The sequence below is a fragment of the Pristiophorus japonicus genome, unplaced genomic scaffold, assembly GCF_044704955.1.
Source record: "Pristiophorus japonicus isolate sPriJap1 unplaced genomic scaffold, sPriJap1.hap1 HAP1_SCAFFOLD_29, whole genome shotgun sequence".
In the NCBI taxonomy this organism is placed as follows: Eukaryota; Metazoa; Chordata; class Chondrichthyes; family Pristiophoridae; genus Pristiophorus; species Pristiophorus japonicus.
Genome location: NW_027252668.1, coordinates 2,048,217 through 2,064,200, shown reverse-complemented (window position 1 = coordinate 2,064,200; position 15,984 = coordinate 2,048,217). Strand labels below are relative to the sequence as shown.

Below are 15,984 nucleotides of genomic sequence, written 5' to 3'. Positions count from 1 at the left end.
TAAAGCTCCCTCTGCACTGTCCCATCAAACACTCCCAGGGCAGGTACAGGGGGTTAGATACAGAATAAAGCTCCCTCTACACTGTCGCATCAAACACTCCCAGGGCAGGTATAGCACGGGTTAGATACAGAATAAAGCTCCCTCTACACTTTCCCTTCAAACACTCCCAGGGCAGGTACAGCACGGGTTAGATACAGAGTAAAGCTCCCTCTACACTGACCCGTGAAACACTCCTTGTGCAGGTACAGCACGGGTTTTATACAGGATAAAGCTAACTTTACACTGTCCCATCAAACACTCCCAGGGCAGGTACGGCACGGGGTTAGATACAGAGTAAAGCTCCCTCTACACTGTCCCATCAAACACTCCCAGGGCAGGTACAGCACGGGGTTAGATACAGAGTAAAGCTCCCTCTACACTGTCCCATCAAACACTCCCAGGGCAGGTACGGCACGGGGTTAGATGCAGAGTAAAGCTCCATCTACACTGTCCCTACAAACACTCCCAGGGCAGGTACAGCACAGGTGAGATACAGAATAATGCTCCCTCTACACTGTCCCATCAAACACTCCCAGGGCATGTACAGCTCGGGGTTAGATGCAGAGTCAAGCTCCCTCTACACTGTCCCATCAAACACCCACAGGGCAGGTACGGCACGGGTTAGATACAGAGTAAAGCTCCCTCTCCACTGTCACATCAATCAGCCCAGGGCAGGTACAGCATGTGTTAGATACAGAGGAAAGATCCCTCTACACTGTCCCATCAAACACTCCCAAGGCAGGTACAGCTCAGGGTTAGATAAAGAGTAAATTTCCCTCCACATTGTCCCATCAAACATTCACAGGGCAGGCATAGCACGGGTTAGATACAGAATAAAGCTCCCTCTACACTGTCCCATCAAACACTCACAATGCAGGTACAGCTCAGGGTTAGATACAGAGTAAAGCTCCTTCTACACTGTCCCATCAAACACTCACCGGGGCAGGTACAGCACGGGTTAGATACAGAGTAAAGCTCCCTCTACACTGTCCCATCAAACACTCCCAGGGCAGGTACAAATCGGGGTTAGATACAGAGTAAAGCTCCCTCTACACTGTCGCATCAAACACTCCCAGGACAGGTACAGCACGGGTTAGATACAGAGTAAAGCTCCCTCTACACTGTCCCATCAAACACTCCCAGGGCAGGTACAGCACGGGTTAGATACAGAGTCAAGCTCCCTCTACACTGTCCCATCAAACACACCCAGGGCAGGTACAGCACGGGTTAGATAGAGAGTCAAGATCCCTCTACACTGTCCCATCAAACACACCCAGGGCAGGTACAGCACGGGTTAGATACAGAATAAAGCTCCCTTTGCACTGTCCCATCAAACACTCCCAGGGCAGGTACAGCTCAGGGTTAGATACAGAGTAAAGCTCCCTTTTCACTGCACCATCAAAAACTCCCAGGGCAGGTACGGCATGGGTTAGATACAGAGTAAAGATCCCTTTACAGTGTCCCATCAACCACTCCCAGGGCAGGTACAGCATGGTTTCGATACAAGTAAAGCTCCCTCTACACTGCCCCATCAAACACTCCCAGGGCAGGTACAAATCGGGGTTAGATACAGAGTAAAGTTCCCTTTACAGTGTCCCATCAAACACTCCCAGGGCAGGTACAGCACGGGTTAGATACAGAGTAAAGCTCCCTCTACACTGTCCCATCAAACACTCCCAGGGCAGGTACAGCATGGGTTAGATACAGAGTAAAGCTCCCTCTACACTGTCCCATTAAACACTCCCAGGGCAGGTACAGCACGGGTTAGATACAGAGTAAAGCTCCCTCTACACTGTCCCATTAAACACTCCCAGGGCAGGTGCAGCATGGGTTAGATACAGAGTAAAGCTCCCTCTACACTGTCCCATCAAACACTCCCAGGGCAGGTACAGCACGGGTTAGATACAGAGTAAAGCTCCCTCTACACTGTCCCATCATACACTCCCAGGGCAGGTACAGCACGGGTTAGATACAGAGTAAAGCTCCCTCTACACTGTCCCATCAAACACTCCCAGGGCAGGTACAGCACGGGTTAGATACAGAGTAAATCTCCCTCGACACTGACCCGTGAAACACTCCTAGCGCAGGTACTGCACGGGTCCGATACAGAGTAAAGCTCCCTCTACACTGTCGCATCAAACACTCCCAGGGCAGTTATAGCACGGGTTAGATACAGAATAAAGCTCCCTCTACACTTTCCCTTCAAACACTCCCAGGGCAGGTACAGCACGGGTTAGATACAGAGTAAAGCTCCCTCTACACTGACCCGTGAAACACTCCTTGTGCAGGTACAGCACGGGTTTTATACAGAGTAAAGCTAACTTTACACTGTCCCATCAAACACTCCCAGGGCAGGTACGGCACGGGGTTAGATACAGAGTAAAGCTCCCTCTACACTGTCCCATCAAACACTCCCAGGGCAGGTACAGCACGGGGTTAGATACAGAGTAAAGCTCCCTCTACACTGTCCCATCAAACACTCCCAGGGCAGGTACGGCACGGGGTTAGATGCAGAGTAAAGCTCCATCTACACTGTTCCTACAAACACTCCCAGGGCAGGTACAGCACAGGTGAGATACAGAATAATGCTCCCTCTACACTGTCCCATCAAACACTCCCAGGGCATGTACAGCTCGGGGTTAGATGCAGAGTCAAGCTCCCTCTACACTGTCCCATCAAACACCCACAGGGCAGGTACGGCACGGGTTAGATACAGAGTAAAGCTCCCTCTCCACTGTCACATCAATCAGCCCAGGGCAGGTACAGCATGTGTTAGATACAGAGGAAAGATCCCTCTACACTGTCCCATCAAACACTCCCAAGGCAGGTACAGCTCAGGGTTAGATAAAGAGTAAATTTCCCTCCACATTGTCCCATCAAACATTCACAGGGCAGGCATAGCACGGGTTAGATACAGAATAAAGCTCCCTCTACACTGTCCCATCAAACACTCACAATGCAGGTACAGCTCAGGGTTAGATACAGAGTAAAGCTCCTTCTACACTGTCCCATCAAACACTCACCGGGGCAGGTACAGCACGGGTTAGATACAGAGTAAAGCTCCCTCTACACTGTCCCATCAAACACTCCCAGGGCAGGTACAAATCGGGGTTAGATACAGAGTAAAGCTCCCTCTACACTGTCGCATCAAACACTCCCAGGACAGGTACAGCACGGGTTAGATACAGAGTAAAGCTCCCTCTACACTGTCCCATCAAACACTCCCAGGGCAGGTACAGCACGGGTTAGATACAGAGTCAAGCTCCCTCTACACTGTCCCATCAAACACACCCAGGGCAGGTACAGCACGGGTTAGATAGAGAGTCAAGATCCCTCTACACTGTCCCATCAAACACACCCAGGGCAGGTACAGCACGGGTTAGATACAGAATAAAGCTCCCTTTGCACTGTCCCATCAAACACTCCCAGGGCAGGTACAGCTCAGGGTTAGATACAGAGTAAAGCTCCCTTTTCACTGCACCATCAAAAACTCCCAGGGCAGGTACGGCATGGGTTAGATACAGAGTAAAGATCCCTTTACAGTGTCCCATCAACCACTCCCAGGGCAGGTACAGCATGGTTTCGATACAAGTAAAGCTCCCTCTACACTGCCCCATCAAACACTCCCAGGGCAGGTACAAATCGGGGTTAGATACAGAGTAAAGTTCCCTTTACAGTGTCCCATCAAACACTCCCAGGGCAGGTACAGCACGGGTTAGATACAGAGTAAAGCTCCCTCTACACTGTCCCATCAAACACACCCAGGGCAGGTACAGCACGGGTTAGATACAGAGTAAAGCTCCCTCTACACTGTCCCATCAAACACTCCCAGGGCAGGTACAGCTCGGGGTGAGGTACAGAGTAAAGCTCCCTCTACACTGTCACATCACACACTCCCCGGGGCAGGTACAGCACGGGTTAGAGTAAAGCTCCCTCTGCACTGTCACATCAAACAATCCCAGGGCAGGTACAGCACGGGGTAGATACAGAGTAAAGTTCCCTCTACACTGTCCCATCAAACACTCCCAAGGCAGGTACAGCTCACGTTTAGATAGAGAGTAAATTTCCCTCCACACTGTCCCATCAAACATTCACAGGGCAGGCATAGCACGGGTTAGATACAGAATAAAGCTCCCTCTACACTGTCCCATCAAACACTCCCAATGCAGGTACAGCTCAGGGTTAGATATTGAGTAAAGCTCCCTCTACACTGTCCCATTCAACACTCTCAAGTCAGGTACAGCAGGGGTTAGATACCGAGTGAAGCTCCCTCTACACTGCCCCATCAAACACTCCCAGGGCAGCTACAAATCGGGGTTAGATACAGAGTAAAGCTCCTTCTACACTGTCCCATCACACACTCCCAAGGCAAGTACAGCATGGGTTAGATACAGAGTAAAGCTCCCTCTACACTGTCCCATCAAACACTCCCAGGGCAGGTACAGCACGGGTTAGATACAGAGTAAATCTCCCTCTACACTGACCCGTGAAACACTCCTAGCGCAGGTACTGCACGGGTCCGATACAGAGTAAAGCTCCCTCTACACTGTCCCATCAAACACTCCCAGGGCAGGTACAGCATGGGTTAGATACAGAGTAAAGCTCCCTCTACACTGTCCCATCAAACACTCCCAGGGCAGGTACAGCATGGGTTAGATACAGAGTAAAGCTCCCTCTACACCGTCCCATCAAACACACCCAGGGCAGGCACAGCATGGGTTAGATACAGAGTAAAGCTCCCTCTGCACTGTCCCATCAAACACTCCCAGGGCAGGTACAGGGGGTTAGATACAGAATAAAGCTCCCTCTACACTGTCGCATCAAACACTCCCAGGGCAGGTATAGCACGGGTTAGATACAGAATAAAGCTCCCTCTACACTTTCCCTTCAAACACTCCCAGGGCAGGTACAGCACGGGTTAGATACAGAGTAAAGCTCCCTCTACACTGACCCGTGAAACACTCCTTGTGCAGGTACAGCACGGGTTTTATACAGGATAAAGCTAACTTTACACTGTCCCATCAAACACTCCCAGGGCAGGTACAGCACGGGTTAGATACAGAGTAAAGCTCCCTCTACACTGTCCCATCAAACACTCCCAGGGCAGGTACAGCACGGGTTAGATACAGAGTAAAGCTCCCTCTACACTGACCCGTGAAACACTCCTTGTGCAGGTACAGCACGGGTTTTATACAGAGTAAAGCTAACTTTACACTGTCCCATCAAACACTCCCAGGGCAGGTACAGCACGGGTTAGAGACAGAGTAAAGCTCCCTCTATACTGTCCCATCAAACACTCCCAGGGCAGGTACAGCATGGGTTCGATACAGAGTAAAGCTCCCTCTACACTGCCCCATCAAACACTCCCAGGGCAGGTACAAATCGGGGTTAGATACAGAGTAAAGTTCCCTTTACAGTGTCCCATCAAACACACCCAGGGCAGGTACAGCACGGGTTAGATACAGAATAAAGCTCCCTCTACACTGTCCCATCAAACACTCCCAGGGCAGGTACAGCTCGGGGTGAGGTGCAGAGTAAAGCTCCCTCTACACTGTCACATCACACACTCCCCGGGGCAGGTACAGCACGGGTTAGAGTAAAGCTCCCTCTGCACTGTCACATCAAACAATCCCAGGGCAGGTACAGCACGGGGTAGATACAGAGTAAAGTTCCCTCTACACTGTCCCATCAAACACTCCAAGGGCAGGTACAGCATGTGTTAGATCCAGAGGAAAGATCCCTCTACACTGTCCCATCAAACACTCCCAAGGCAGTTACAGCTCACGGTTAGATAGAGAGTAAATTTCCCTCCACACTGTCCCATCAAACATTCACAGGGCAGGCATAGCACGGGTTAGATACAGAATAAAGCTCCCTCTACACTGTCCCATCAAACACTCCCAATGCAGGTACAGCTCAGGGTTAGATATTGAGTAAAGCTCCCTCTACACTGTCCCATTCAACACTCTCAAGTCAGGTACAGCAGGGGTTAGATACCGAGTGAAGCTCCCTCTACACTGCCCCATCAAACACTCCCAGGGCAGCTACAAATCGGGGTTAGATACAGAGTAAAGCTCCTTCTACACTGTCCCATCACACACTCCCAAGGCAAGTACAGCATGGGTTAGATACAGAGTAAAGCTCCCTCTACACTGTCCCATCAAACACTCCCAGGGCAGGTACAGCACGGGTTAGATACAGAGTAAATCTCCCTCTACACTGACCCGTGAAACACTCCTAGCGCAGGTACTGCACGGGTCCGATACAGAGTAAAGCTCCCTCTACACTGTCCCATCAAACACTCCCAGGGCAGGTACAGCATGGGTTAGATACAGAGTAAAGCTCCCTCTACACTGTCCCATCAAACACTCCCAGGGCAGGTACAGCATGGGTTAGATACAGAGTAAAGCTCCCTCTACACCGTCCCATCAAACACACCCAGGGCAGGTACAGCATGGGTTAGATACAGAGTAAAGCTCCCTCTGCACTGTCCCATCAAACACTCCCAGGGCAGGTACAGGGGGTTAGATACAGAATAAAGCTCCCTCTACACTGTCGCATCAAACACTCCCAGGGCAGGTATAGCACGGGTTAGATACAGAATAAAGCTCCCTCTACACTTTCCCTTCAAACACTCCCAGGGCAGGTACAGCACGGGTTAGATACAGAGTAAAGCTCCCTCTACACTGACCCGTGAAACACTCCTTGTGCAGGTACAGCACGGGTTTTATACAGGATAAAGCTAACTTTACACTGTCCCATCAAACACTCCCAGGGCAGGTACAGCACGGGTTAGATACAGAGTAAAGCTCCCTCTACACTGTCCCATCAAACACTCCCAGGGCAGGTACAGCACGGGTTAGATACAGAGTAAAGCTCCCTCTACACTGACCCGTGAAACACTCCTTGTGCAGGTACAGCACGGGTTTTATACAGAGTAAAGCTAACTTTACACTGTCCCATCAAACACTCCCAGGGCAGGTACAGCACGGGTTAGAGACAGAGTAAAGCTCCCTCTATACTGTCCCATCAAACACTCCCAGGGCAGGTACAGCATGGGTTCGATACAGAGTAAAGCTCCCTCTACACTGCCCCATCAAACACTCCCAGGGCAGGTACAAATCGGGGTTAGATACAGAGTAAAGTTCCCTTTACAGTGTCCCATCAAACACACCCAGGGCAGGTACAGCACGGGTTAGATACAGAATAAAGCTCCCTCTACACTGTCCCATCAAACACTCCCAGGGCAGGTACAGCTCGGGGTGAGGTACAGAGTAAAGCTCCCTCTACACTGTCACATCACACACTCCCCGGGGCAGGTACAGCACGGGTTAGAGTAAAGCTCCCTCTGCACTGTCACATCAAACAATCCCAGGGCAGGTACAGCACGGGGTAGATACAGAGTAAATTTCCCTCTACACTGTCCCATCAAACACTCCAAGGGCAGGTACAGCATGTGTTAGATCCAGAGGAAAGATCCCTCTACACTGTCCCATCAAACACTCCCAAGGCAGTTACAGCTCACGGTTAGATAGAGAGTAAATTTCCCTCCACACTGTCCCATCAAACATTCACAGGGCAGGCATAGCACGGGTTAGATACAGAATAAAGCTCCCTCTACACTGTCCCATCAAACACTCCCAATGCAGGTACAGCTCAGGGTTAGATATTGAGTAAAGCTCCCTCTACACTGTCCCATTCAACACTCTCAAGTCAGGTACAGCAGGGGTTAGATACCGAGTAAAGCTCCCTCTACACTGCCCCATCAAACACTCCAGGGCAGGTACAAATCGGGGTTAGATACAGAGTAAAGCTCCTTCTACACTGTCCCATCAAACACTCCCAGGGCAGCTACAAATCGGGGTTAGATACAGAGTAAAGCTCCTTCTACACTGTCCCATCACACACTCCCAGGGCAGATACAGCACGGGTTAGATACAGAGTAAAGCTCCCTCTACACTGTCCCATCAAACACTCCCAGGGCAGGTACAGCACGGGTTAGATACAGAGTAAAGCTCCCTCTACACTGTCCCATCAAACACTCCCAGGGCAGGTACAGCACGGGTTAGATACAGAGTAAATCTCCCTCTACACTGACCCGTGAAACACTCCTAGCGCAGGTACTGCACGGGTCCGATACAGAGTAAAGCTCCCTCTACACTGTCCCATCAAAAACACCCAGGGCAGCTACAGCTCTGGGGTTGGATACAGAGTAAAGCTAACTTTACACTGTTCCATCAAACAATCCCAGATCAGGTACAGCACGGGTTGGACACAGAGTAAAGCTCCCTCTACACTGTCCCATCAAACACTCCCAGGGCAGGTACAGCATGGGTTAGATACAGAGTAAAGCTCCCTCTACACTGTCCCATCAAACACACCCAGGGCAGGTACAGCATGGGTTAGATACAGAGTAAAGCTCCCTCAACACTGTCCCATCAAACACTCCCAGGGCAGGTACAGCATGGGTTAGATACAGAGTAAAGCTCCCTCTAAACTGTCACATCAAACAATCCCAGGGCAGGTACAGCAAGGGTTAGATACAGAATAAAGCTCCCTCTACACTGTCGCATCAAACACTCCCAGGGCAGGAATAGCACGGGTTAGATACAGAATAAAGCTCCCTCTACACTTTCCCTTCAAACACTCCCAGGGCAGGTAAAGCACGGGTTAGATACAGAGTAAAGCTCCCTCTACACTGACCCGTGAAACACTCCTTGTGCAGGTACAGCACGGGTTTTATACAGAGTAAAGCTAACTTTACACTGTCCCATCAAACACTCCCAGGGCAGGTACGGCATGGGGTTAGATACAGAGTAAAGCTCCCTCTACACTGTCCCATCAAACACTCCCAGGGCAGGTACAGCACGGGGTTAGATACAGAGTAAAGCTCCCTCTACACTGTCCCATCAAACACTCCCAGGGCAGGTACAGCACGGGTTTTATACAGAGTAAAGCTCCCTCTACACTGTCCCATCAAACACTCCCAGGGCAGGTACAGCACGGGTTCGATGCAGAGTAAAGCTCCCTCTACACTGTCCCATCAAACACTCCCAGGGCAGGTACAGCACGGGTTAGATACAGAGTAAATCCCCCTCTACACTGACCCGTGAAACACTCCCAGGGCAGGTACAGCACGGGTTAGATACAGAGTAAAGCTCCCTCGACACTGTCCCATCAAACACTCCCAGGGCAGGTACAGCACGGGTTAGATACAGAGTAAAGCTCCCTCGACACTGTCCCATCAAACACTCCCAGGGCAGGTACAGCACGGGTTAGATACAGAGTAAAGCTCCCTCTACACTGTCCCATCAAACACTCCCAGGGCAGGTACAGCACGGGTTAGATACAGAGTAAAGCTCCCTCTACACTGTCCCATCAAACACTCCCAGGGCAGGTACAGCACGGGTTAGATACAGAGTAAAGCTCCCTCTACACTGTCCCATCAAACATTCCCAGGGCAGGTACAGCACGGGTTAGATACAGAGTAAAGCTCCCTCTACACTGTCCCATCAAACACTCCCAGGGCAGGTACAGGGGGTTAGATACAGAGTAAAGCTCCCTCTACACTGTCCCATCAAACACTCCCAGGGCAGGTACAGGGGGTTAGATACAGAGTAAAGCTCCCTCTACACTGTCCCATCAAACACTCCCAGGGCAGGTACAGCACGGGTTCGATGCAGAGCTTCTCCCCGCGGTGACTTTGGCCGCTCTTGTTCCCCAGGTGACGAAGGGACAGATCTATTTACGGTGGCCATCCATGAGTTCGGACATGCCGTTGGTTTGGCCCATTCGTCCGCTGGCAGTTCGATAATGCGTCCTTATTACGGAGGGTCGGTGGGAGCATTGGGTGATTACCAACTCCCTCAGGACGATGTGAATGGGATTGAGCAACTGTACGGTAAGTATCCTGCTCGTGCTGGGGTTAGACCTCACTACATCTCCGATCTCTCACTGTCTCACCCTCCATCTCCCTCCCCGATCTCAGTGTCTCTCCCTCCATCTCCCTCCCTCAGTGTCTCTCCCTCCATCGCCGATCTTTCAGTGTCTCACCCGCCATCTCCCTTTCTCAATGTCTCTCCCTCCATCTCACCTCCCTGATATCAGTGTCTCTCCCTCCATCTCCCCTCACCAATCTCAGTGTCTCTCCCTCTATCTCCCTCCCTCAGTGTCTCTCCCTCCATCTCCCTCCCCGATCTCAGTGTCTCTCCCTCCATCTCCCTCCCTCAGTGTCTCTCCCTCCATCTCCCTCACCGATCTCAGTGTCTCGCCCTCTATCTCCCTCCCTCAATGTCTCTCCCTCCATCTCCCTCCCCGATCTCAGTGTCTCTCCCTCCATCTCCCTCCCTCAGTGTCTCTCCCTCCATCTCCCTCCCCGATCTCAGTGTCTCGCCCTCTATCTCCCTCCCTCAGTGTCTCTCCCTCCATCTCCCTCCCCGATCTCAGTGTCTCTCCCTCCATCTCCCTCCCTCAGTGTCTCTCCCTCCATCTCCCTCCCTCAGTGTCTCTCCCTCCATCGCCGATCTTTCAGTGTCTCACCCGCCATCTCCCTTTCTCAATGTCTCTCCCTCCATCTCCCTCCCCGATCTCAGTGTCTCTCCCTCCATCTCCCTCCCTCAGTGTCTCTCCCTCCATCTCCCTCCCTCAGTGTCTCTCCCTCCATCGCCGATCTTTCAGTGTCTCACCCGCCATCTCCCTTTCTCAATGTCTCTCCCTCCATCTCACCTCCCTGATCTCAGTGTCTCTCCCTCCATCTCCCCTCACCAATCTCAGTGTCTCTCCCTCCATCTCCCTTTCTCAATGTCTCTCCCTCCATCTCACCTCCCTGATCTCAGTGTCTCTCCCTCCATCTCCCCTCACCAATCTCAGTGTCTCTCCCTCCATCTCCCTCCCTCAGTGTCTCTCCCTCCATCTCCCTCCCTGATCTCAGTGTCTCTCCCTCCATTTCCCCTCACCAATCTCAGTGTCTCTCCCTCCATCTCCCTCCCTCAGTGTCTCTCCCTCCATCTCCCTCCCCGATCTCAGTGTCTCTCCCTCCATCTCCCCTCCCCGATCTCAGTGTCTCGCCCTCTATCTCCCTCCCTCAGTGTCTCTCCCTCCATCTCCCTCCCCGATCTCAGTGTTTCTCCCTCCATCTCCCCTCCCCGATTTCAGTGTCTCTCCCTCCATCTCCCCTCCCCGATCTCAGTATCTCTCCCTCTATCTCCCTCCCTCAGTGTCTCTCCCCCCATCTCCCTCCCCGATCTCAGTGTCTCTCCCTGTATCCGTGTCTCACTCCCTCAATCTCCCTCCATCCCCCCTCCCCGATCTCAGTGTCTCTCCCTCCATCTCCCTCCCTCAGTGTCTCTCCCTCCATCTCACCTCCCTGATCTCAGTGTCTCTCCCTCCATCTCCCCTCACCAATCTCAGTGTCTCTCCCTCCATCTCCCTCCCTCAGTGTCTCTCCCTCCATCTCCCTCCCCGATCTCAGTGTCTCTCCCTCCATCTCCCCTTCCCGATCTCAGTGTCTCGCCCTCTATCTCCCTCCCTCAGTGTCTCTCCCTCATCTCCCTCCCCGATCTCAGTGTTTCTCCCTCCATCTCCCCTCCCCGATTTCAGTGTCTCTCCCTCCATCTCCCCTCCCCGATCTCAGTATCTCTCCCTCTATCTCCCTCCCTCAGTGTCTCTCCCCCCATCTCCCTCCCCGATCTCAGTGTCTCTCCCTGTATCCGTGTCTCACTCCCTCAATCTCCCTCCATCCCCCCTCCCCGATCTCAGTGTCTCTCCCTCCATCTCCCTCCCTCAGTGTCTCTCCCTCCATCTCCCTCCCTCAGTGTTCACTCCCTCCATCTCCCTCTCTGTGTCTCACTCCCTCAATCTCCCTCCATCCCCCCTCCCTGATCTCAGTGTCTCTCCCTCCATCTCCCTCCCTCAGTGTCACTCCCTCCACCTTCTCTCACTGTCTCACTCCTTTTCCATGTTCTAGGACTCTAACATCTACACACGCAGATACACAGACACATAGACACGCACTCCTGCTCACCGACTCACTTACCTACATATTTACACACGCTCACACATGCACACATATTCATACACACATGCACCCATTGCAGTCGCACCCACATACTCACTCTCACCCACATACACACTCTCACCCACATACACACTCTCACACACATACACACTCTCACACACATACACACTCTCACACTCTCCACTCTCACACACACACCCACATACTCACTCTCACACACATACACACTCTCACCCACATACTCACTCTCACCCACATACACACTCTCACACACATACACACTCTCACCCACATACACACTCTCACACACATACACACTCTCACACACATACACACTCTCACCCACATACTCACTCTCACACACATACACACTCTCACACACATACACACTCTCACCCACATACTCACTCTCACCCACATACACACTCTCACACACATACACACTCTCACACTCTCCACTCTCACACACACACCCACATACTCACTCTCACCCACATACTCACTCTTATCCACATACTCACTCTCACCCACATACACACTCTCACACACATACACACTCTCACACACATACACACTCTCACACTCTCCACTCTCACACACATACACACTCTCACACACATACACACTCTCACACACATACACACTCTCACACTCTCCACTCTCACACTCTCACCCACATACTCACTCTCACCCACATACTCACTCTCACCCACATACACACTCTCACACACATACACACTCTCACACACATACACACTCTCACACTCTCCACTCTCACACACACACCCACATACTCACTCTCACCCACATACTCACTCTCACCCACATACTCACTCTCACCCACATACTCACTCTCACACACATACACACTCTCACCCACATACTCACTCTCACCCACATACTCACTCTCACCCACATACTCACTCTCACCCACATACTCACTCTCACACACATACTCACTCTCACACACATACACACTCTCACACACTCTCACACACATACACACTCTCACACACATACACACTCTCACCCACATACTCACTCTCACACACATACACACTCTCACACACATACACACTCTCACACTCTCCATTCTCACACACACACCCACATACTCACTCTCACACACATACACACTCTCACACTCTCCACTCTCACACACACACTCACATACACACACTCACACACACACACACTCACACTCTTACGCACACACTCACATACACAGACTCACACACACACACACTCTCCACACACACATACTCACACTCTCACACACACTCACTCTCACATACTCCCACACACATACTTTCTCACACACACTCTCACACACTCAGATACAAACACACTCAGACATAGACACACACACACATATACTCAGACGCAGACACACACACACATTCAGACACACACACACTCAGATGTAGACACACACACACACACTCACTCAGATACAGACACACACACACACACTCAGACGGACACACACTCACACATACACTCAGAGTGACACACACACACACACACACTCTCACATACACTCTCAGACACACACACTCAGACACACACACTCAGACACACAGACACACACACACTCAGACACACACATACACTCAGAGAGACACACACACACACTCTCACATACACTCTCAGACACACACACTCAGACACACAGACACACTCAGACACACAGACACACTCAGGCACACACACACACTCAGACACATAGACACACTCAGGCACACACACACACACTCAGACATACACACACACTCAGACACACAGACACACACATTCTCACACACACAGACACACACACACACATTCTCACACACACACATATTCTCACACACACAGACACACACACACACACACTCAGACACATACACACACACACACACACATAAACACACATACACACACACACTCAGACACACACACACACATACACACACTCTCACGCACACACAAACACACACGGACACAATGGCTCTATCAGACAGAGAATCAGACACAATCGCCATCATATATCGATGTTTCTCCTCCATTGACAGGGACTAGGCAGCCAACAAAAGAAAAGCCAAAAGACTACCCGGCCATCAACCCGAAAATCCCGGATGTGGTTTCCCCCCACCCCAGCTCCAAGTGAGTAACAAGCTGCTCCTCACACCTCTCCTCATACCGTCAGGGGAGGGGGATACGGTCAGGGACACAGGGACACAGGGACAGTTCTCCTCACATGGTCAGGGGAGGGGGATTCAGTTAGGGACACAGGGACACAGGGACAGTTCTCCTCACACCGTAAGGGGAGGGGGATTCAGTTAGGGACACAGGGACACAGGGACAGTTCTCCTCACACTGTCAGGGGAGGGGGATTCAGTTAGGGACACAGGGACACAGGGACAGTTCTCCTCACACCGTCAGGGGAGGGGGATACGGTCAGGGACACAGGGACACAGGGACAGTTCTCCTCACACCGTAAGGGGAGAGGGATACGGTCGGGGACACAGGGACGCAGGGACAGTTCTCCTCACACCGTAAGGGGAGGGGGATACGGTCGGGGACACAGGGACAGTTCTCCTCACACGGTCAGGGGAGGGGGATTCAGTTAGGGACACAGGGACACAGGGACAGTTCTCCTCACACGGTCAGGGGAGGGGGATTCAGTTAGGGACACAGGGACACAGGGACAGTTCTCCTCACACCGTAAGGGGAGGGGGATTCAGTTAGGGACACAGGGACACAGAGACAGTTCTCCTCACACCATAAGGGGAGGGGGATATGGTCGGGGACACAGGGACAGCTCCCCTCACACCGTCAGGGAAGGGGGGTACGGTCAGGGACACAAGCACACAGGGACAGAAATGGAATCAGGAGTAAGGGTGGTGAGGTGGAGGATGGAGTCACAAGAGGAGATGATGCAATCACAGGTTAGGGAACAGAGGTTAGTATTGAAAGATATTATGTGAATGTGGGACTGAGCAGCATGGGGAGAAGGTGGGTAGTTGGGGGATATGGGGAGAGGTGGGGTTGGGGGAGATGGGGAGAGGTGGGGTTGGAGGATATGGGGAGAGGTGGAGTAGGGGATATGGGGAGAGGTGGGGTTGGGGGATATGGGGAGAGGTGGGGTTGGGGGAGATGGGGAGAGGTGGGGTTGGAGGATATGGGGAGAGGTGGAGTAGGGGATATGGGGAGAGGTGGGGTTGGGGGATATGGGGAGAGGTGGGGTTGGGGGAGATGGGGAGAGGTGGGGTTGGGGGAGATGGGAAGAGGTGGGGTTGGGGGAGATGGGGAGAGGTGGGGTTGGGGGAGATGGGGAGAGGTGGGGTTGGGGGAGATGGGGAGAGGTGGGGTTGGGGGATATGGGGAGAGGTGGGGTTGGGGGATGTGGGGAGAGGTGGGGTTGGGGGAGATGGGGAGAGGTGAGGTTGGGGTAGATGGGGAGAGGTGGGTAGTTGGGGGATATGGGGAAAGGTGAGGTTGGGGATATGGGGAGAGGTGGGGTTGGGGGATATGGGGAGAGGTGGGGTTGGGGGATATGGGGAGAGGCGGGGTTAGAGGATATGGGGAGAGGTGAGGTTGGGGATATGGGGAGAGGTGAGGTTGGGGATATGGGGAGAGGTGGAATTGGGTGAGATGGGGAGAGGTGGGGTTGGGGAGATGGGGAGAGGCGAGGTTGGGGGAGATGGGGAGAGGTGGGGTTGGGGGATATGGGAGAGGTGGGGTTGGGGGATATGGGGAGAGGTGGGGTTGGGGATATGGGGAGAGGTGGGGTTTGGGGGGTATGGGAGAGGTGGGGTTGAGGGAGATGGGGGAGAGGTGGGGTTGGGGGAGATGGGGAGAGGTGGGTTGGGGATATGGGGAGAGGTGGGGTTGGGGGATATGGGGAGAGGTGGGGTTGGGGGATATGGGGAGTGGGTATTGTGGGG

At 52.4% G+C, this 15,984-nt stretch overlaps 1 protein-coding gene across 1 annotated transcript in view; it reads left to right on the top strand.

Moving 5' to 3' along the window:
* The window catches only part of LOC139248251 (matrix metalloproteinase-17-like), a 77,251-nt gene that overhangs the window by 25,990 nt on the left and 35,277 nt on the right, over positions 1-15,984 (top strand). Inside the window, exons 5-6 of the mRNA XM_070872009.1 lie at positions 9,764-9,940; positions 14,110-14,200. Coding sequence (XP_070728110.1) covers positions 9,764-9,940; positions 14,110-14,200 — 268 coding nt within the window. The remainder of the gene's footprint in view (positions 1-9,763; positions 9,941-14,109; positions 14,201-15,984) is intronic.